The 24,291-nt window shown below is 38.7% G+C and overlaps 1 protein-coding gene across 2 annotated transcripts in view; it reads right to left on the minus strand.

Annotated features, from left to right (window-relative positions):
- LOC126176455 (protein-lysine N-methyltransferase EEF2KMT) overlaps window positions 1-24,291 on the minus strand; it is a 33,663-nt gene that overhangs the window by 1,055 nt on the left and 8,317 nt on the right. For both annotated transcript variants that reach the window (XM_049923615.1, XM_049923621.1), the window contains 2 exons: window positions 13,145-13,333; window positions 7,136-7,502 (listed from right to left, as the gene is read on the minus strand). In XM_049923615.1, coding sequence (XP_049779572.1) covers window positions 7,136-7,502; window positions 13,145-13,333 — 556 coding nt within the window. The remainder of the gene's footprint in view (window positions 1-7,135; window positions 7,503-13,144; window positions 13,334-24,291) is intronic.

Consider the following 24,291-nt stretch of genomic DNA (forward strand, 5'->3'; position numbering starts at 1 on the left):
GTTGAAGACTCCATAAGTATGCAAAATATAAACATATGTACCTAATTACACATTATCAGGCCATGCAGCTGTTAACAGGTATGTTCAGAATTTTTAGAATTATTATAAACTGTATAGAATGATAACCAGACATCTGTGGTACTTTGATTAAAGTTACTTTGTGATTGACAGATTGCAGTGGCTGCCAGCATGTAGCCAGCAATGCTTCACAAAGTACTGCTCGTAACTACAAAACACGAAACAAAGCAAGCACATGGCATTTGAGAAAGAACTACAATTGGCTGATGACTGGCCCCTTACCACTCGGCTCACTGAAACATCAGTCACAAAGCAATTTTAACCCGTGTATAGATGCAGTCATCCTACATGAAATGTGTGGTTGGTTGTTTTTTTTTTTAATACATATTCCATTTACACAGGTGACTATAAGTATAGTTCAAAAATGCGTGCATCCATATGCAGCTGATATGATTGTGGATGGACAGTCCAAAAAATTCTCCAATAAAATTAAATTGTACTTCAGTTATTTGTTGCGCTGTCCGTCACTTATGATCCGATACTTCTTGACCACTTGTCTCAGTCACATCAAGCAAGAGAAGTTTTTCCAACCTGAAACTAACAAATTATCTTTGCCCTACTATGGCTCAAGAAAGGCTAGCCAATCTGTCCATTTTATCAACTGAAAGAAAAGTTTCAAATGAAATATGTAAGATGACATTATCGATAGTAACTATTACCTTGTGCTGAGGTTACAAAACTAACTGATATTTTAACTGCACAAGCCTAATCCCCAGATGTATAAAATAAAAGCTAATTGCATTATTATATCCTTTATTATTTCTTTTCACTCTACCTGATGGTTGCTGTACTAAATGCTGATTCATATTCTAAGTTTCTCACCTATATTTTTATGTATGTATGTTACAATTGCTAGAGAGTAGAGACACGCAATTATATGGGCCTCATTTAGTTTCACAGTCCCAGGCCTCTATCGAGTTTAGTCCGCCACCCGCCACGATGTGGTGGCCGTCTGTTCCATTATACATTACTATTCCCTCCTTAGCATCATAATACATGAAAAGCAACTTACAGTATGATGGTATAATGTAAAGACTTACACTGGGCAGTCCCTAATTAATAAAAATGAAACTGCAGTGATACTCATATGTTATAAACAGGTAGTCAGGTTCACATAGATAACACTGTTAGCACAGTTTTTAATGAAACTCTACAGACTTTTAAGACTCAATTCTCAGTAATTCTCAAGTTATTCTGACAGAAGACATTTAGCAGCTATTTTCTGTTCATTTTGTTGGGGAGCAATTTTGCAGTTCGAAGTGATGCATCAGCTCACATAATACTCCCTTTCTGGGATGATGCTTAGAGCAGCAGGAGAAAAATCAGCATTTTCTTACTGTACTAAAAGATGGCAAACATGATTTAACGTATATATCTGTTTGTCCTTTGAATAAGTACCTGAACCCTAAACCGCAAGAAACAAAAGTACTATTAAATATTGTTGAAAGATTTTGAAAAGAGTTGGGTGCAGCATATTCTACTTCCAGAGGAAGCAGTACCTTTATAAGAGCTGAGAAAGTTTCCCGGCTTCTTCAGGGAAGGGGACTCATATGGACAACTACCTCTCATGGATGTAGCATGATGCACAACTAGTGACATTAATTTGTGGACATTATGAGGCTTTAGTTTTACATGCAGTATTTCTGGCAGGAAGCCAGACAGCAGATAGCCATAAAGCCATACAGCAATAATAATGAAGAACTGCAGATATGGTGCATATTTAAGGCATTGGTGAAGATAGTGCTCCTGCTGCTGTCAAAGAATACATGCATGCATAGAATGAATGCATTATAAATATGTATTTTTCAATACATATTTTGTAAAATGCATGTTGTAATGTTTATTAACTATTGTACATGTGCAAATCTGACAGTGTTTCAAATAATACAGAAAATAACCAAGCTCATTAAAAGTGTTCGACCTTGGAAACAGTTGGAACTGGGCATATGTCCATATCAAACAACGGAAAGTCCAAGTTGGACTATCAACAATATTATAAAAAGGACAGGTTGCTACTCACCATAAAGATCACACATTGAGTTGCAGACAGGCGTGAGGAAAAGGGTGTTACATATTAGCTTTCACCCAAAACCTTTGTCAGAAAAAAGAACACACACATTCACACAAGCAAGCACACATCTCTCTCTCTCTCTCTCTCTCTCTCTCCCTCTCTCTCTCTCTCTCTCTCTCTCACACACACACACACACACACACACACACACACACACACACACAAACCACTACCTCTGATCACTCCAGCCAGACTGCAACAGAAATGTATTGAACAGAACTAGGAATCCGGAGTAGGACAGCGATGGAGGAGGGATAGAAGGGTATGGATGGGGGAAGAGGAATCACCACTGCCTAGCGAGCTTGCAGGAATTAGAGGTGGCAAGACAGGAATGACAGGCACAGCGTTGGGAGGTTGTGTGAGAGGGAAAAAAATGGGGCATGGAAAGGAGACGAGCAGAGAAGGAAAAAAAGACTGGTGGTTGCTCTGGCAGTGAGCAGTGCACAATTAGGGCCATCCTACCCAAGAGCCTACCCACTTTCCTAAAGTGATGTTCTGTCATCCACACATCCTCCACAATATCATAGTCCATCCCTATGCCAATTCCAATTCCTTGCTACAGGGATCATACCCCTGTGGAAGACCCAGGTGTAAGACTTGCCCAATCCACCCACCCAGCACTTCCTATTCCATTCCTGTCACAGTCTTATTTTGTCTCGTCTGAGGCCACCTGTGCAAGCAGTCATGTTATGTACCGGCACTGCTGCATTCATTATTCGCCTTTTTATATTGACATGACTACAAACAAGCTGTCCACAATGATGAATGGCCACCACCAGACTGTTGAAGACCACCCTGTGGCACAACATGGAGCTGTCTATTACATACTTGATTTCAATGGCTGCTTCCTGACCTGGGCCATGTGGATCATCCCCTCTACCACCAATGTTTCTGAACTGTGCAGACAGGAGTTACCCTTACACCACATTCCCCACTCCCAAAATCATCCCAGTCTCAACCAACGGTAACCTACTGCCCTCACATCTTTCACCCAACTGTTTCTGCCCCTCTGTCCTGTCACCACCACCACTCACCCTCATTATGCTCTGCTACTGCATCCACTGGTCTTTTCTCTTTCTCTGCTTCTCTCTTTCCACTTCCCATTCTTCCCTCCCCCTGTCCTTGCCCTACAACCTCATGATACTGCGTGTGTCGGCCTTGTCCTGCCACCTCTAGTCCCTGCATTCTCCACCAGGCAGTACTGATTCCTCTTCCCCCAACTGTAACCTGCTATCCCTCCCCACTTCCCCATTCTACTCCAGATCATTGCTCCCATTCAATGCATTTCCGTCACAGTCAGGCTGGAGTGACCGGAGGTAGTGACCATGTGTGCTAGTATGAATGTGTGTGCATGCTTCTCTTTTCTGATGAAGGCTTTGGCTGAAAACTAATATGTAACAGTCTTTTCATCAACCTGTCTGCAACTTGTGATCCTTATGGTGAGTAACATATGTCAATACAATATTTTTTATTTCAAATAATTATTCCTGACATATCCCTGAGTACTGAGCATTCCTCCTGGAATACCCTGTATTTATGGGTGATTTGGGGGTATATACAGCAGGAAATGTTGTATATATACACTATGTGATCAAAATTATCCAGACACATGGCTGAAAATGACAAGTTCATGGTGCCCTCCATCGGTAATATTGGAATTCAGTTTGTGTTGGCCTACCCTTAGCCTTGATGACAGCTTCCACTCTCGCAGGCATACATTCAATCAGGTGCGGGAAGGTTTCTTGGGGAATGGCAGCCCATTCTACATGGAGTGCTGCACTGAGGAGACATATTGATGTCAGATCGTGAGGCCTGGCATGAAGTCGGTGTTCCAAAATATCCCAAAGGTATTCTATAGGATTCAGGTCATGACTCTGTGCAGACCAGTCCATTACAGGGATGTTATTGTCATGTAACCACTCTGCCACAGGCTGTGCATTATGAACAGTTGCTCGTTGTGTTGAAAGATGCAATCACCACCTCTGAATTAGTCTTCAACAGTAAGAAGCAAGAAGGTGCTTAAAACATCCACGTAGGCCTGTGCTGTGATAGTGCCATGCAAAACAATGAGGGCTGCAAGACCCTCAATGAAAAACACGACAGCACCATAATACTACTGCCTCCAAATTTTACCGTTGGCACTACACACGCTGGCAGATGACATTCACCAGGCATTCGCCATACCCACACCCATCCTTCGAATTGCCACATTGTGTATTGTGATTTGTCACTCCACACAATGTTTTTCCACTGTTCATTCAATGTTTGCACTCCTTACACCAAGTGAGGCATCGTTTGGCACTTACAGATGTGATGTGTGGCTTTGATGTCTGCCTACTACACATTACGACCCTCTTCAACCGTTGGTGATCTCCGTCAGTCAGCAGACGAGGTCGACCTGTATGCTTTTGTGCTGTACATGTCCCTTCATGTTTCCACTTCTCTATCACACTGGAAACAGTGGACCTAGGGATGTTTAGGAATGTGGAAATCTCGCGTACAGACGTATGACAAGTGACACCCAATCACTGACCACATTTGAAATCCCTGAGTTGCACGCAGTGCCCATTCTGCTTTCTCATGATGTCTAATGACTACTGAGGTTACGCATACCTGGCAGTAGGTGGCAGCACAATGCACTTAATATGAAAAACATGTTTTTGGGGGTGTCACAGAGTAGCTGCCACCTGTGGCAGCAACAGTGGCTCTAACCTAAATGAGCCTTGAGTGGAACTGAGCTTGGGTGATAGATGCCGGTACATTATTCCATGCTTTCAGTCTAAGCCAGAGTTCATCAGTCATATCTGCTGGCAAGTGGTGGCATCCCAGTCTTAAAGCAGCTTATGACCAGATGTTTTCAATGGATGACAGATCTTGAGAATATAGTGTCAGGGCAACTGCCAAATACGCTTTGTGTTTAAGTATGCGTGAGCCGTAAGCAGTCTTGTGTTATGCACCAATGTGAGCTTCCTCTGTTGCAATAATCATCTTCCCGTTTGCTAACTAGGTCTTGTGTCCCTATTCTCTTCACCCTCCATTTCCCCTTTGATCTTTTCATCTGCTCCACCTGACAAACACTAGACTCCAGTCATGCCATTTTGGTCCATATTTTTAAAACTAAGGTGTTCACATCTGATTCACAGACAGTTGTTATATCATTTATATGACAAAAATTTATAAGGAGCCCTTCACCCTTTGCTTTTGTTGTTCTGTATGAAAGATCTATCCAGTAATTTAAATCAAAGACATAATCAATTATTTTTGCAGGTAAGACCAAGTACTGTCATGCTGAGCAAGGAAGCATAAACAAAAAGTAATAAATTGTATTTTATGAAAGTTACTAACAAGATTTGCTATACATTTTGAAACAGTTTCTGATTGTCACGTACCAAGAAGAAATAGCAGAAAGAGCAACATCTCTCAACTATGTCGATGAATATTTAGGTCTACTTATATTTGCTGCAATTGTTGTTCAAATAAAGCAATCAGCATCATAATATTTATCAAGAATATGAACTTTGACACAGTAAAAACTTTGACACAGACTAACCAAAATTTCTGTGAGACTCAAAGGTTTTATGGTAGAGCTGTGCTGCATGAGCTACAAAATTAGCTGAAAAGCATATGTAATTGTCAGGTACACTCCCTGGCATGGACTGTCCAAGTTGTGTGAAGATGTTCAACTGAAAACAAATTCATGAGCTAAATACTATTGGAGCTTATGGATAAAGTTCTTCTCCAGTCTTAAGTCATGAGACATGTGGTATGCAAGCTGATAGTATACCGTGTGCTGTATCAGAATTTAAATTCACTTATACTGAAATTTTTCTTCCTGAAGGCAAGCACTAGCCAGTGTATGTTTCTGCAGAGAGATGGGATACAAGAGAAGAAAATGTTCAGGCAGGAAATGCACAGACGTGTTGAAGGAATTTGGAATAACACAAGGGCAACAAAGATTGGAATGTACTTGGTTGCAGAATGGAAGAGAGACACAAGGCAAAATAAATACTTCCTTGTTGCTCCATCAATCATGTAACCTCCTAAGGTTTATGCTTTGTTTTTCTATTTTTTTTTTCCATCATCTTTTCTTGTCATTCATCTTTTCCCACTCGTCTCTCATCTCTTTGCCATGCACCATGTGAAACAATTTCAATGTTGCACTGTGAAAAACCTGAAGTAGGACTTTTTCTAAAGCCTCAACTGATAGTTATGTTTATTGTTAGCATAAGTAGCACTTTGGCACATATTTTTGAAGAACAAAAGTCTGGGAACACTTTCAATTTCAATTATTTATTGCACAAGAACCAAACATTGTACAGATATCATACATATGTCATTTTGAAGAGAAACCTTAAACATTTTTTTTTTTTCATATATACCGCCACAGCTTAGTTTGGTAATTTGCCGATAGTCTGCCATAGTCGCAAACATGGCGAGTTCATGTGTGGAATGAGCTACTTGTGTGTTGGAGTTGGAAGTGGCCTCCCCAATCACCAGATCTCATTCCGTGTGACTTTTTTCTGTGGGGACACATTAAAGATCTGGTGTATGTATTTCCTCTACCACGTGATGTAGCAGAGCTCCGGGAGAGAATACGGGAAGCGATTGCCACAGTCGACAATGCCATGCTGGGACAGATATGGCAAGAATTCGATTACTGTATTGTCTGCTTGGTCACTCAGGGTTTACATATTGAATGTTTGTACAAAAACTTTCAGAGTTTCTCTTTTCAAAATGCAATATGTATGACATCTGTATGATGTTTAGTTCTTGTGTAATAAATAATTGGAAGTGTTACTGGACTTTAAGTACACCCTGTAGTACACACATGCAATGACTATATCTTTGTTCCGCATACGTTAGCAATTTGATAACTTGCAAATTATTCATCTGAACACTAACATTCTTCCAAGTATTTTGTTGTGTAGCTAACTATGTTATAATTATATAAAATTTGGGCATTATACAAAAGTGCACTATACACACCTGCTGCCAGCACAAAATCCACTTCTGGTACTGTATTTTTAGTGACATCTGCCCATGGGAGATTCATGACTGCAACATCAGTATTTTTATGCTTAATTCTGAGCAATGTATTTTCCGTTGTTTTTGTGACATTATCCACAAACCTGTGGCAGTCTTTTTCGTTCGGAGTACTTAAATTCAGCAAAACATTTTCACACAAAGTGCTCAGAACAGCTGCATGGCAGTCAGAAAAACTGTAACTCTGCAGTTCGCAACACAAAACTGTTGTTATTCCAGTGAGGCCCACTCCACTTCCAAGTTCCAGTACTTCTTTATCACGTAGTTCTTCTGAATGACTGAGACACCAATCTGCAAGAGCTTGTGCAGCCTTTTATACAAGGTAAAATGAATTAATGGGGTAATATTGTGACTTTTAACACTAATACAGTTCAGACCATTGTAAACATTTAATCATGATATTTAACAACAGTTACCCAAAGGTGAATAATCAGAATGAGTAAGTACTTTATACATCTTTACCAACAGCAGAAACTGGAGATTGTAACATTAAACAGTTCATGGCAATTTTTATTCTTTTGAACCCCAATTTTTTTTTTCATACTATGTCTTTTACTCAAATTCTTTTTAATATTTAGATATGAAGCAAGGATATTAAAATTCTGCACAATATTTCCTGTGATTAACTGCAGTTGATATGGTACTGTATGCTATAGAGTTCTAAGAAGTTTGCTTAATATTAAAGTTTCACCAAAAGTAATACTAGGAATTTTTACCAAACATATTTAAAGGATACCAGGCACCAAGTATTTGTTTCGAAGATAAAACTGGCAAGATGGGATTAAATAACAAAGAAAATTGTGAAGTTGTAGCAAACTGTCCAGTTCCAACAGATAAATTAGAGTTTCCAGTGACACCTCAAAATCTAGAGGAAGATTTCCCAGCTACAGAGTTAGAAAATCGTGAAGACATCAAAACACAAAAACAATAAAGCAAGTGGTTCAAAAATGGTTCAAATTTAAGCACTATGGGACTTAACATCTGAGGTTATCAGTCCCCTAGACTTAGAACTACTTAAACCTGACTAACCTAAGGACATCACACACATCCATGCCTGAGGCAGGATTCGAACCTGCGACCATAGCCACAGCGCAGTTCCGGACTGATGTGCCTAGAACTGCTCGGTCACAGTGGCCGGCAAAGCAAGTGGTGAAGACTCCATTACAGCAGAATTATTGAAGTGGTTGGAACCAAAAGTCATAAAGGATCTACAGCTGCTTTTTGAGAACATTTGGAAAACTGAAAAGATTCCAGTTGAATGGAAAACGGCATTAATCCCCCCCCCGGCGCAACATAAAAAGGGAGACAAACAAAATGTCAATAATTAGAGAGGAGTGTCACTTCTGCCAGTGGAATACAAAATATTATAAAAAATTCTCCTGAACAGAGTGGTAGATACTTTAGACAAACAACTGGGAGAATATTAGGGTGGTTTTCAAAAGAGAAGATCCTGTGCAGAACAAATTTTTAACTTAATGTCAATAAATCACCATACAATGTTAACCAGCAAGCCAATAATAGTGTCATTTATTGATTTCAAGAAAGCATTTGATTGTATGGACAGAGAAACAATAGATAAGGTCATAAGAGAATTTGGTGTTAAACCAAAATTAGCAAAATAGCAAATATAATTCGTGAAACACTAACAGGTACAATATCTAAAGTCAAATTTATAGGAGAAGTATCTCAGTCATTTGAAATAAAAACTGGTGTTAGACAAAGTGATGGTTTATCACCTTTACTGTTTAATTGTGTTCTCGAAAAAATTTTAAGGATCTGGAATTCAGAGCTAAAAAATGACAAAATTGAACCAATAACTCTGGGAAGGAAAACAAATGGAATTAAGGTAAACTGCTTGGCTTCTGCGGATGATTTTGCAATACTTTCAGAAAACCTGACAGAAGCAGTTATTCAAATAAACCTTCTGGAAAACATAGCAAACAGAACTGGTCTCAAAATTTCAGCTGAAGAAACAAAATTCAAGACAAATATAAAAAATGTGCAAAAATTCATAGAAACACAAATAGGTAAAATAGAGTGGGTAAATAAATTTAAATATCTTGGAGAAACTACACAAGAAACTACACAACAGAATGGACTAGAAAAATCTGAAATAGATGTAAGAATTAACAAAAGGGAAAGGGCATATGGTCTGAACAAAAATATTTACAACAAGAAATGTATATCTAGAAAAACAAAACTAAAACACTACACCACAGTGAATGTTTATATGGATCTGAATCCCTAACGATGAACTATAAGATGGATAAACTAGAGGTACTGGAAAGAAGGATTATTAGAAAAATAATGGGCACAATATAAACAGCAGATGGTTGGAAAATAAGAAGTAATGAGGAGCTCTACAAAAATATAAAGAAAATATCTGAAGTAATGACCAAATGAAGATTAACCTTTTTTTGGACACTTCTACCGAATGGATGGAAATAGACTAACAAAACAAATACTCCTATATTTCTGGAAGAAGAAATCGACAATAGCATGGGTTACAGAAATAAGGAAAGCTCTAGAAAGAAACAACATCAAAGAATCAGAAACAGCAGAAAGAAACCGTTTTAAAAATAAAATACTAAATTTGGAAGGCTTTCAAAGCAGAAGAAATAAAAAACTGGGAACAACATGGACAGAAGAAAGGAAGAGACTTCATGGGGAGAAAATGAGGGAATAGTGGAAAAATAGGAACCAACAACAAAGGAAGAAGAGGAACTGAAGTTGTTTACGTGATTGTAAATGGTCAATACGATTGTAAAAAATCATCACACTGAGCTCATAAGTGTGAAATTATACAATGTGCCATGTACAATAAACTGTACTGTCTGCTGCAGACTGAACATACATTCTGGCAACAATCCCCCAGACTTTGGTTAAGCCATTTCCCCATGATACCCTTTCTTCTAGGAGTGCTAGTCCCACAAGGTATGCAGGAGAACATCTGTGAGTTTGGACGATAACTGACAGAATTGAAGCTGTGAGCGTGGTTCATGAGTCATTCTTGTGTAGCCTATAGTTGATAGAAAAATTGGCCGCAAAAGTTGTAGGTCCCAGGTTTGAGACCTTGCCTAACAATTAGTTATAATCTTCCAGGAAGTTTCAAATCATTGGACGCTCCACTACAGAGTGAAAATTGTTTCTGGATGTGGTAAGATAGGGAGAGTGAGCAGAAAGAATTCTATACCTTTAAGTAGATCAGAGTGCTCATTTGTAAGTGCACACCTCTCATTAGCAGAATAAAGGAACAAAAAACAATTTTCTTATTGTCTTAGACAACTCTAGATGGTTTTACAGTGGCACGCAAGTGTTGACTTGCAAATGATTACTACAGTAAAGTTTTTGGAAACTGGAATGAAAAACCAATAGTTCTATTCAGAAAATTAAAAAAGATCTTGAATAAGAAATTATGGTCCTGAATATGTTATCATTAAGATAATATCTGCAGCAACTGTACATCAGTAGCATCGTAAGAAAGAAAGTTTGAAGTTATCAAGAAAACAAAGATGCAGGGTAAATGAGGACACATTGAAGAAAAGTTCCTTTCACGCCAGTGTCGCTTTTAATGCCCGGAAGATGAGTCATAATTCAACAGATACCATATGAGAACTTTGCAAACACGGATGTTGTCAGAACACACAAAACCAAATGATGACGATCAACAGATATAAAATATGACACAGTTGTTCTCAAAATGATTTCAAAATAGCAGTGTCAACTCAAAATTACACCGAGTGTGATGCTTGCAATGTGACTCAATTTCTAAAAACAAAAGTAGAAACACCTGCTAAATTTATCTAGTACTCATTTCCATTTGTGGTGAAAAACTTCTGAATAGGCAAAATAGTGGTGTAACTTTCAAAAAAGAAAAAAAATGAAATATTGTTTCACTCTCACTTACAAAATACTGCCTGTAGATTCTACCACACACAAGGTTGACACCACCTGTGTGTAAACATTCATCGTCATTAACTGGGACATGTTCGACATAGGCATACAGAAATGTTTTGGTAAGGACTGGGACCATAAGCTGTCATTTCACTGTACCAAAAATCTTTGTCAGTTTTATATCAAAACTGAAATTTTGTTATCTGGTGATGTGAAGCAATGGTATCCACTTAACAACATGAAGTTGTTATGTACAGCAACATGGTACCAAACATTACTGCATCAAAAATGTATGACAGTACAAATCCGTCCATTGTTTGAAACGCCACATGAGAACACCTAGTGATACAGGTTAAAAAGTTACAAACACTTGACATAATGATAAAAATCATATGTCCATAACAGACGCATAAGACAAGTCCCATGTAACCAGCATAGTGGAAGAAACGCCACGCTGGTCACATGGCACTTGGTTTATATGTCTGTGATGGAAGAAGTACCATGCTGGTTACACGAGACTTGGCTTAAGTATATATCTTGAACTTAGATTTTTATGATTATGTTAAATGCTTGTCACTTTTTAACCTATGGTAATGTGTGTATTAATGTGGTGTTTGGAAATATAGATGGATTTGTACCACCATATGTTTTTGATTTTATAATGTTCAGTACCATGCCATACATGATATTTCTTGTTGTTAAATGAGTATCATTGCCCCACACCACCTGATGAGGACAAAATGTCGAAATCACAATTGTGAATTGAAACAATAAGGATTTTTGGTACAGCCTAAGCACAATGACAACTTGCAGTACAGAGAAATGTTTTATATTATTTTTAATATCGATTTGATGGACTGCTCAGTTTTTTATAGTGATGTTTTAAGAAGGTATCTCAGATACAGTAATAGTAATCCGGAAAGTTCTTTATACACATAATTGGAACTTTATGTAAGCAGCAAAGTGATAGATTCTGTATTATTCAAAATGTATGACACTTATTGCAAGTTACATTAGAGCGCGCAGGATAGCTTGTAGTTGCATTTATTATGCTAGCATTATGATGTGTATAATGTAGATGTGTTTTGCAGTATCTTTGTAATTTTCTGAGAGCTGAAAAAGATAGCCAGTTTCCAAACCTATGAAAATAACAGTGTGCTTGGCAGGTGATATAACTGTTGTTGCTGCCATTTTCAAAGGTTATCTACCAACAGCTTAAATGACTAAGGTATTACATACAGAGTTGAGTGGAAGTTTTATGAACTTTAAAGAGAGGAAAGAAATACATATCCACCTGAAAAGAGGCACAGTTGTATAAAAGTACCTGGGATGACTGAATGTAGTTTGGCTTCATTCATTTTGTGACTTTCGTTTTGTTTCTGACATCTATCTCAAAGAAGTCCACCTAATACATATGTGCAATTGCATTTCCAGTTATTTTATGTGTGCAGTCTCACTTTGTACATATTAGTGCTATTTATGACACTTCTTTGTCTGAAAATAAGTTTTTAAGAGAGCAGCCGGAGTGCCGTTATTTCCTGGGCAAATTGCATAATTAAATTCAAATGTTAGTCTCTAACTCTTTCTGAAGATGGGTCTATCACCATTAATTCCTAGCCAAAATACTAGTCTAGGAACTGATGATCTGCCTACTCTTCAAATAGTTTTCTGTCAAGGAAATTAAAACCACAAAATTCTGTTTGAGCAATACAAATCCATAGTACACAAGAATCTGTACGACTAGCTGATAGAGGGAATAATTTTATAATGGCTTTCATAGAATACATACCAGGCAATGCTATAACAGTAATTCAAAATAAAATGTGGGCTATTTGACATAAATAATGTTTGAGATAGAATATGCTGAAAACAAGAATTACACTCAAAAAGTTTATAGCAATCAAACAACCTATGTGAAATCTGTATACCATTGTTTTGTTTCAAGGTTACAAGCAGAAAATATTTGGTACTGTTTCAAAAATATGATGGGAGCAAACAATTAATTATTCAAAAAAGGCTCCAAAGTGATTAATTTTTCAAACTTAAAAAAAAATTCACCTGCCAGCTGTGCAGACCAGTTGTTCCTTGAGAAATTATATTTCTGCTCTCTTTCAGACTAATGCAGGTACTGGAAGTATCATCCAATATGTAATGTTTAAAGACAGTGTCTTGTTCCTTTTGGTAAGACAGAAGATTACAAAGATTTTCATACAGTTCATCACAGACTTCTATCCCTTCACTTTCCAGCTGAAAAACAAACCAAAGACTGGGGATCAATATATTGGGCAATTTGTATGTACATCTTCAAATATCAATGAATACAGTAGAACATCAGTTATCTGACCTTTGATTAACTGACTACTCTAATTATACGACCATCTGTCTGTGTTCTGCGCCAAACAGTGTGCCATCAATTTCAATCGCTTTTAGTCCTGTCATGATTTACAAGCAAGTGAAAGTTGGCTTCACTGATGGAAAAATTGTCATGACGTTAGGCAAGTTGCTATTTCAGGAGAATATCTGTTTGCTGATGATGGTGCTGGTAGAGAGTTTGTTGAAGTTTTTTTAAAAAAAAAAAAAACTGGTCAGAAAATGAACTGCCAGCTGATCCAGTATAAAACGTTGACGAGACTGAGCTAAACAATAAAATGCTTCCTCAAAACTCTTGCCTCAAAGAATCTTTGTAAGCTTTTTGAAGCACAAGCACATCACTAGCAAAGGACAGGCTGACTACTGCAACATGCAGCAAAGCAAGTGGTGACCAAAAATTGATGTTTGTAATCTCAGATCTAAGAAGTCAAGAGCCTTCAAAAACTGAACATGTCAGCCATTACTGTTTATTACATAGCTAACAAATACACTTGGATTAATGGTAATTTCTTTAATGAATGGTTTGTGACGTATCTGTTCCGACTGTTAAGAAAATACTCAAAATCCCAAAACCTACCATCCCGTGCAATTTTATTGCTAGAAAACGCATCAAGCCACCCCTCTGAGTCTGAACTTCAAGAAGGTGAAACAAAAGCTATGTCTTTACTCCCTCCTCCCCTCACCATGTGACTTCAATAATCCCACCAATGGACCAGGGTGTTATCGACTGGTTAAAATGACCTTACAGGAGGAAGTACATCATCAGCACTTTGTTACAGTAAACAGAAGAGGGTTGTAATCTTTTTGAAGCAATGAAGAGCATCAACATAAAAGATGCAATTTACACCATTGCTCACACTTGGAAAGAACTTAAGAAAATCACTCTACAACAATCATGAAAGAAGGTTTGTTCTAGCCTAACCCAACAGCAAAAACTTCCAGAAACTAATGAGTCAGATATAGCAGATTAAGTCATTGATTTGCAAACTCTTCAGAATGTTATCCAATCTGTTGATGTACAGGAGACATTGCTGCTGTTACCAATCAAGAATTTGAAGATTATCAGTTCACTGATCTCATTTTACAACAGTATAGTGCTGAGCAAGAGGAGCTGGATGATTAAGAAAAGGAAGAAGATGAAAGATCAGATATGTGACACAACAGGGAACTGCTACAGCTACTGGCACATCATGGGCAAGGAAGCAGTGTGATGCAGCCACAAAGTCAAGGTTTTAGAAACTGAAAACATTTTAGACTTTTAAAATCTATATTCAGCATCTAAAATGTTCTTTTTCCTTTTTCTTTATTAGAAACATACAGGGTGAGGCAGCTAAGTCATAACACCCCTTGTATCTCCCCACCGTCATAAATACAAAGATGCAGTTTGGACAGTGAATTGCAGGGACAGGCCATCACATTTCATGTTTGTGCTATTTTTTATTACGGAGATATGAGTCCATCTTTGGGATTTTTAAATGGAACCCTATGTTAAATTTTAGCGTAACATGATGGGCTTAAAAAGACGGTTTCAAACATGTGTATATCATAATTTTGAGGCGAATAGTTTTTGAGACACAGATATGTTCTTGTATCATGTTCGTCCTTTGAAGCGGCGTTGTCCAATGTGACTTTTCCTGTTGTCCACTGAGGAACTTAACAGGGAAGGCATTGTTTTCCTGCTTCTCGATAACGCCACAACGTGATGCACGAGGTAGCTGGAGAGAAGGGTATAAATGTGCTGCTGGGATAATGAGACATTGCATTTCCATCACAGTTTCTTGGAGCAGACGTACACCAATGAAGAAAAGTTAGATATGCTTCTAGTGTATGGTGAAAGCAGAAGAAATGCTGTTAGAGCAATAAAGTGATATGGGTAGCTGTATCCTGATCGTGAGCATCCTACACGCCCTGCACATATTTGCAAGAAACTACTTTAATTGGAATCATGGAACACTGTACAGAGACAAGGCAGAAACTTCCTGGCAGATTAAAACTGTGTGCCGGACCGAGAATCAAACTCGGGACCTTTGCCTTTTCCAGGCAAGTGCTCTACCATCTGAGCTACCCAAGAACGATTCACACCCCGTCCTCACAGCTTTACTTCTGCCAGTACCTCGTCTCCTACATCCCAAACTTTACAGAAGCTCTCCAGCGAAACTTGCAGAATTAGCACTCCTGAAGGAAAGTAGGAGACGAGGTACTGGCAGAAGTAAAGGTGTGAGGACGAGGCGCGAGTCGTACTTGGGTAGCTCAGATGGTAGAGCACTTGCCTGCGAAAGGCAAAGGTCTCGAGTTCATGTCTCGGTCCGGCACACAGTTTTAATATGCTAGGAAGTTTCATATCAGCGCACACTCCGCTGCACAGTGAAAATCTCATTCTGGATGAGGCAGAAATGTGCAACTGGTGAAGTACACAAAATGGGCGTCCTAGCATCGGCGCGTAACGTCCCTACTGTTTGGTCATAACGTATCGCCTCAGAATGTGGTATGAGTCAGAGATTTGTTCTACACATATTTACCCGGCATAGGTTTCACCTCTCATTACATCAAGCACTCTGAACAGCGCCAGGAATTTTGGCGGTTTGCTCTGCAGTGCCTACAAGATGATCTCATTTTTTTTCAATGGGTGCTTTTTACTGATGAAGCGACTTTCACCAACCACGGTAATGTGAATTTGCATAATATTCATTACTGGTCAATAGAGAACCCTCACTGGCTTCGACAGGTACAGCATTAGCAACCGTGGAGTGTTAACGCGTGGTGCAGCATCGTTTGAAATGTCATTGTTGGGCCGTACGTCTTTCCAGGTATACTAAATGGCAATAACTATGCACAGTTCCTGCAAAATGTTCTGCCCCTTTTGCTGGAGAGGTATCACTAACTACGTGTCAGTGGATGTGGTTCCAACATGGCAGCTGTCCTGCTCACTCTTCCTGTGTGCCTACAGAGCTGTTAAATGAAAGTTCCCTAATTGTTGGATAGGATGACGTGTTGAAGTGAAGTGGCCAGTCCTGACTTCTGATTTGACCCCTCTTGATTTTTTTCTGTGGTGAGCAATCAAACAAAGTGTATGCTCAAATACCAACTATACCAGACAATACGAAGCAACGTATCATCAAAGCCCGCGCTGATATCTCACGTGACACCCTCACAGCTGTTCACAAATCATTCGAACGGCGACTACAAATGGGCATTGCAGCAGAGGGGAAGTATTTTGAGCACATGCTTCAGTAAAGTTTCGTATTATGTACCATATGTATTTTGCACCTTTGTGTGTATGCTTCATACTGTGATCAATAGTAAATATTTTCAAATAAAAACAAATACCTACAAAATAATTGTGACCAATAAGGGCCTCTTCATTTACATTTGTATTTCTGTTACTTAAAATGTATTAACATCTTGTAGCATTTTAATACTGTATGTTGTCTACTATTTTGGTATCACAGTTTTCAAATAACTGAATAACATTTGCGTGACATCACCATTTAATTTATTGCAATATGTATTACTATTGTCGGGTAAATGGGTCTGTTTGTGTAAGGATGGACTCACGACATTTGCCATGTACTCTACACAACAGGAAAGATCGCATTGAACAACGCCGCTTCAAAGGACAAACACGATACGAGAACATGCCTCTGTGCCTCAAAAACTATTCACCGATATACACATATTTGAAACAGTCTTTTTAAGCCCATTGTGTTACACTAAAATTTAACATAGGGTTCCATTTAAAAAACCAAAGATGGCCTCTTATCTCTGTAATAAAAAATAGCACAAACAAAAAAATGTGATGTTGACTTATTACATTGTTTTGAGCTCTGTAAATGACTTGTTTCATTTTCCTCTGACTATCCAACCTTTTTAGTGCTCCGACCACCGCCTGCTTTCTAAAGTGGCAGTTAATCAAGGTTCTACTGTAGTATATGTATCTGTTAATGTACATTCCTACATTATGTTCCACAGATCCTGACTCAAAGACTGAGTAAGGTGGCATAGTGGTTAGCACAGTGGACTCGCACTCGGGATGACGACAGTTCAACTCCGCATCCCGCCATCCATATTTAGGTTTTCTGCGATTTCCCTAAATCACTCTACGCAAATGCCGGGAGAGTTATCTCTGTAAGGTCACGGCCAACTTCCTTCCCCAGCCTTGATCCAATCCGAGCTTGTGCTCCATCTCTAATAACCTCAATGTTGACGGGATGTTAAACCCAATCTTTCTTTTTTTTCTGACTCAAAAAAGTAACTTAAGAGATGAGGAAAGACGGCTTGCATGCCAGTTCAAATCCAATCACCAGCAAAGATGTTACTTTATAATTTCTACAAGATTGTCCAAATGTCTTATGTTTGTAATGTTTGCATATGTTGGAATACTTGGTGTTTTGTAAAAATATCAGCATCTCCCATCCAGGAGGCAGTTCTGATGTGTCTGTATGTTGATGAGTGTGATAAACCATATCCATTGCTAAGTGTTGTACTTCACTAATGACCCCACTTTCGGACTTGGACTTGATTGTGGTTAAGTGACACCATTTGGTACACAGACAGGAACCAGAATACTAGCAGTGTATTATTCCCAAGGTCTGTATAATCAGGAGAGCAGTGGATTCTAAAACAGCAGTAATTCAAGCATCCATCAGCATTTTCTGGAAATGCTGGCTAGGACCTGGTGAAACGGCTGAAAGGATTTGTCTGAGTCACCAAATACAACAAATGTGTTTGGCATATATGTACTTTTACTAGGTGGGCACAGCCCAGCAATTATTCAGGATCAACAGACTGAAGTCTACATCTGGGATAAATTCCCAACAGAGTATATGAACAGAATGTTTTGGTCCTATGCCATATTGTAAATCTAAATGTGACAGAGCTGACAAATCTCATATTTCATGGAAGGTGTCATGAGAAAATACATACCAAGCTCTCTGTTAAAGGGTGTGATAACAACAGCTGGTGCCGGTACCTCAACGAAATTCAGCATAAAAAGGAATTAGATGAAAGAGGAATGAACAACTCCAGAATGTGATCCCTATGGCAGTTATAGGAGACCACTATGATCTTGACTATCTGATATGCCAGTTAATAAAAGAAGAGATGCAGCAATTTGTGGCAGTCAGAAATTTTGGGACAGCCATGAATGTTGCCCCCATACGTCAGACAGTAACAGAAACTGTTGAAGAAGGAGAGTATCAATCTTTACCACCAATTTATGCCACCAATCAAGCATGCCATGAAGAATCGACTCATAGAATTGAGAGTTACGCTGCAGCCATAAAATAAAAACCCAGCACCCAACCAACACAGGTACAACCAACTCCTCTGTCAAGAATAACACTCTGCAGAACAACTGGTATTTGGAGGCTGAAGGACAACATGGTGGTATGGTTCTCTGGACACACTGTACACTACTGCACAGAAATAAGATGAGTGTTTAACTACTGTTATACTACAAGACTTCAACCATCACAACAGTCCAATTCAAGTCAGTCAACTGCATACGTGGGACCTGTAGGATGAATGTCGTCTCCAGCCCTGAAGGAGGTCACCCCCCACAACGCTTTAACCATTGACAGCTGCTGTGCAGAGATACTGGCCACTCACCCCTAGCTGTCAAATTCAGGAAAACTAGATGAGGTGACCATTTACACAGGTGTGTCCACCAAAAATGAAAATCATCTATGGATGATAGTTACCTACAAGTCAGGGAAATCTCACTGACATCTCCGATGGCCAACCTGTCCATGCACTAGTTAACTCAGGGGCTTCTTTTTTGCTTATCGTCGCCACATATGGAAGTAATTGTACTGAAGGTTGCAAATGGAAAATTCATGCAGCTGACAGAAACATGTACTGCAAGAACAGCTAGCAATGACAGACAACAGCCACTGAAATTTGTCATTTTAACAGAATGTAGTCATATTGTTATCCTCAGATAGGACTTTCTGCAGGCACCATGAGCAGTCAGACTGTGGAAGAGCAGTCTTACACTGTGGAAGATCAAAGCTGCAGATTGATGAAATTATTCAAACAAGCATGCATAACAAAGACTGTTCTGGGTCTTTGTTTCCCACTGAAGTATTGTTATCCCACTTTCATCAAGGAGATGAATTAAAGACATCGATCAAGATGCTTAGTTCAACTGTGAAGCTGTCATTGAATGCAAAAAGCTACATAAGCTCACAAAATAAAAGATGGTCAAGGAGTTCTTTGGGTTAATAATTATCACAAGCAGACACAATCATCACTAAACTTATGTGTGTCAGAACAGCTGAACCAATCCACGATGGGCAGACAACGAAGAATTGTGCTCTGCTACCACTACAGACAACGAAGTGGAGGAGGCTACTATTGAATTGTCAACAGGAACTCACCTGATCTATGAATAACATCAGTGAGTGTTAGCCATTCTGTGCCAATTTTTGAATGCTTTAAAATTTAATGTAGAGATAGACAGACCATACAGTCCACAGTAAAACCCAATGTCATCTGCCAATTACCCAGTGCTAATATACTGTGTTGCTGGCTGAACAACACATAGTACAGGAGGAAGTGAAAAAGCTGCTGCTTCAAGATGAGACCACTGAAACTTTAGTGCATTCTTGGTACTCTCCTGTGGCCATTGTGAATAACGAGGATGGCACATGGCATTTGTGCATCATCTACTTTGTCGATGAAAAAGTTTAGGGCTAAGCATCCCCCAGCATTCCCCCAGAAAAACAGCACTGCCTGTCACGACATTTGTATATAGCACAGTGAAGCAAGCACTACAGGCTTCTCACAATTCATTCTGCTCCACAGTCACAAACAAACAATGGTCACACTGTTATCATTTCAGTTGCACAATGTTCAGAATGACTAAGTGAAACACCTCATCAACAGGACCAAAAAAGCAAGACAGCTGCCTTGCACATGTTTCCTGTATATGCAAGAGGAGGACTGAGAGCACTACAATGCCAAGCACAGTCCAGTGTGACACAGCTATGAAACAATCAGAAAAGTTACCTAACCACTACTTTAGGGAATTTCATACTCTTTGTTGCTTGTTGGACATCATACATGAAGTCGAGGATTGTGACCCAATGTCAAGAAGACAGAAGCACACAGACGTCATCCATATGAAGTCCTACTGCAGTCCTAAGGTGCAGATCAATGGTGGGAGCTTCTCATTCGAGAAAACTGGAGTCCAGATCAATGACAGAAAAGCTTTCACAAGAGAGGCTACCTTTGACCCTCATCTAAGAGAACAGGATGTGACATCATTACCTGAATGTGAGGATCCTCCACCGCTGCCATACTGAAGACCACTGACAAGATCTACATCTAAAATGATGTAGCTCCACTGAGACAGCATGTTGCTGTTTGTCCAGGAGAGGGAGCAATGCCACAAGCTGCACTGCATACATGGTTGTTTACCAGTTAACATTGATGGTTAGCATGCTGAGGCTCTCCAGTTCAAATCTGATCACCAGCAAATATTTGTTATTTAGTATTTATCATTTTTAATGTTTGCATATTCTGGAACATTCAGTGTCTGTAAAAACAGTAGCACAGGAGGCAGTTTTGTTTTGTCTGTACATTGATTGTAATAAACATGTGTTCAGTCCACAGTTTTGTACTTCACTGACAACAGATGTCAGAAGAACTGTAATGCATTACAAAGAACACAGCAAAATATTGAAGCAAGTAATCCAGAAATCAAAGCAGCTTTATTATGAGAAAAAGATAATTACACCAGGAAACAAAATAAAAACTGTATGGGATATAGTGAAGACAGGAACAGGTGGGGCTAAAGAGGAAGAGGAACAGATAGTTCTAAAAATAAATGAGCCTTTGGTATCAAATGCATGTAGTGTTGCAAACCTCTTAAAAGGTACTTCATTTCTGTTACTGACAGCTTGGGGTTATCAGGAGTATCTGAGACCAGTCTTTAAAAATAACTTCAGTAAAATGGAAATGACATGTCTACCATAGAAGTAGCATCCATCATAAAACCCTTAAAAATCTAAGTATTCCAGTGGGTATGATAACATATCAATGAAGGTAATCAAAGAGTGCTCATGCAAGTAATCAATCTCTTATCAACGGAATATTTCCAGACTGGTTAAAAAATATGTTGACTTTAAGCCTCTCTGCAAGAAGCGGGATAAAGAGATACCATCCAACTACCGACCAATTTCCAAATTTCATTTTTGCTTGCTTTCTCAAAAATATTTGAAAAGGTTACGTTCAAGTGTCTCCTTAAGCATCTGACCGCAAATAATATATTGTCCAAGTCACAGTTTGGCTTTCTTAAGGATTCTGATACAGAGAAAGCTATTTACACTTACAGTGAGAATGTACTTAATCCATTAGATCATAAATTAAAGGCTACTGACATTTTCTGTGACCTGTTAAAAGCCTTTGACTGAGTGAACCACAGCATTTTCTTAAGTAAATAAGAACATTATGGTGTCACCGGCAATATTGCAACATGGTTTGAGTCTTATCTAACAGGAAGCAAAGGGTGTCATTGTAAAATACCTGTGCAGTAAGCAGTCAGTCTTCATCTGAATGGGAATTAATTACATGTGGTGTTCCTCAAGGTTCCATTTTGGGTCCACCACTTTTTCTTGTGTACATTAATGACCTCTCATCTGTTACATTTCCAGATGCTAAGTTTGTTCTGCTTGCAGATGACACAAATATTGCAATAAGTAGCAAGTCAAGTACAGATTTAGAAATAGCTACTAATCAAATTTTCACTGTCATAAATAAATGGTTTAAAGCTAATTCACAGTCATTAAACTTTGAGAAGACCCACTATATGCAGTTCAGAACCTGTTAGTGATTTCCTTCCAGCATGTGTATAACATAAAAACATGCACATGAAAGACGTTGACAGTGTTAAATTTCTGGGATTACAACTTGATAATAAATTCAGTTGGGAAGGGCACACCACAGAATTGCTTTAAGTGCGTAAACAAGTCTGTACTTGAAGTGAGAATGATGTCAGATGTAGGAGATATAAATATAAAAAAAAAACTTGCATATTTTCATTCTATTATGTCATATGGGATCATGTTCTGGAGTAACTCATCAAACTGAGCAAAAGTTTTTAAGGGTGCAAAAGGGTATGATAAGAATCATTTTTGGTGTAAACTCAAGAAAATCTTGCAGAAACCTGTTCAAGGAACTTGGTATTCTAGCCACTGCTTCTCAGTATATTTATTCCTTATTGACATTTGTTGCAAGTAATATATTTTTATTTCCAACCAATAGCTCAATACATAGTATCAATACTAAGAATAAGAACAATATACATAAAGACCTAAAATCACTTACCTTGGTGCAAAAAGGGGTCCAGTATTCAGGAACACACATTTTCAATAAATTTCCAGCATCCATTAAAAACTGGTTTCAGATAACACATGGTTTAAACAGAGTTTGAAAGATTTTCTGATGGGCACCTCCTTTGACTCTATAGATGAATATCTTAACAGACTGCTAAGCCAGCTTAAGTTAGATTTCAGTTTTGACAGCACTTGGTCACAACAGTCAATATTAGGTATTTTTTGTATAATAAATTTATTAATAGTGCTTAACAATGTTTCATTCTGACAGTGTGTTAATTCTGTAAATATTAGCTGTTCCAGTTTACCACATTGTGTTCACCTATTTCGACAATATCCTGACAAATAATCAGGGTAATAAGTATTATATTCAAATGTTTTATGTTTTTATGTTATACTGTTGACATGTTCCACACCCATGAGAATCATCTCATTTTTTGGGTCTATGGAATGAAAACTGATTTTAATCTCTAACCAACTGTGCTTTCATATTCTTACTTGACTGTGGTTAATAATACACTGGTGTCCAAAATTAAAGCAACAAAAGGAAATTTTACAAGGCCATGCCCATTTTGCCACAAAACAATATAAACAGGTGATAGTAAAGTAGAAACAATGTAAAGAATACAGAATGCAAACAAATGCAATGGATTTGCACACATATTCCGGCAACTGGTTAATGTGCTCAGTATGAGGTGTAACCACCTATGGCAGCAATGCAGGCCTTACAACAACAGGACATGCTGTGAATGATGACATCAGTCTCATATTGAGGCAGTAATGGTCATTCTTCCTGCAGAGCTGCTCACATCCTTGGACAGTGGTTGGTGGATGCTGACATGATGCAAGTCATCTCCCTAGTGCATACCAGACATGCTCTATGGGTTTCCAATCAGGAGAGCGAGCAGGCCATGCTATGCGTGCAGTATCTTCTATTTCCAAGAAAACATGAACCACCAATGCTCTATGAGACTGAGCATTATCATCCATGGATATGACATTTGGGCCCACAGCACCTTGCAACAACCGCAAATGAAATCCCAAGATCTCATCATGATATTTGACAGCAGTTACATGTTGCTGATTCACCCATACAATTTCATGAAGAGGGGTTTGAGTTGTAAACATAATCTCTGCCCACTCCATCAGGGATCCCCTCGATCTCTGTCTCTTTCCACAATGTATGGGTTCCAAAATCGTGTTCCACATTCCCTCCAGATTCAAATCCATTGAGAACCATCCTCCAGACTGAATTGAAATTCATCTATAAAAACAACATTTGCCCACTGTTCGACTGTCTAGGTGGCATGTTGATGACTCCACTCTAGATGCTCCCTTCTGTGAAGACGCGTCAGAGGTAGACATACAGCTTGACTCCGACATTAACAGCCACTCTGCCGTAGCCTCGTGCACACCTTTTGCCTCATAACAACACATTCAGTGGATGCTGCGAGCTCGCATGCCAGTTGTTGTACAGCAAGACGGTAATGTCAAACCTTT

The sequence above is a fragment of the Schistocerca cancellata genome, chromosome 1 (genome assembly GCF_023864275.1).
Source record: "Schistocerca cancellata isolate TAMUIC-IGC-003103 chromosome 1, iqSchCanc2.1, whole genome shotgun sequence".
Classification (NCBI taxonomy): Eukaryota; Metazoa; Arthropoda; class Insecta; order Orthoptera; family Acrididae; genus Schistocerca; species Schistocerca cancellata.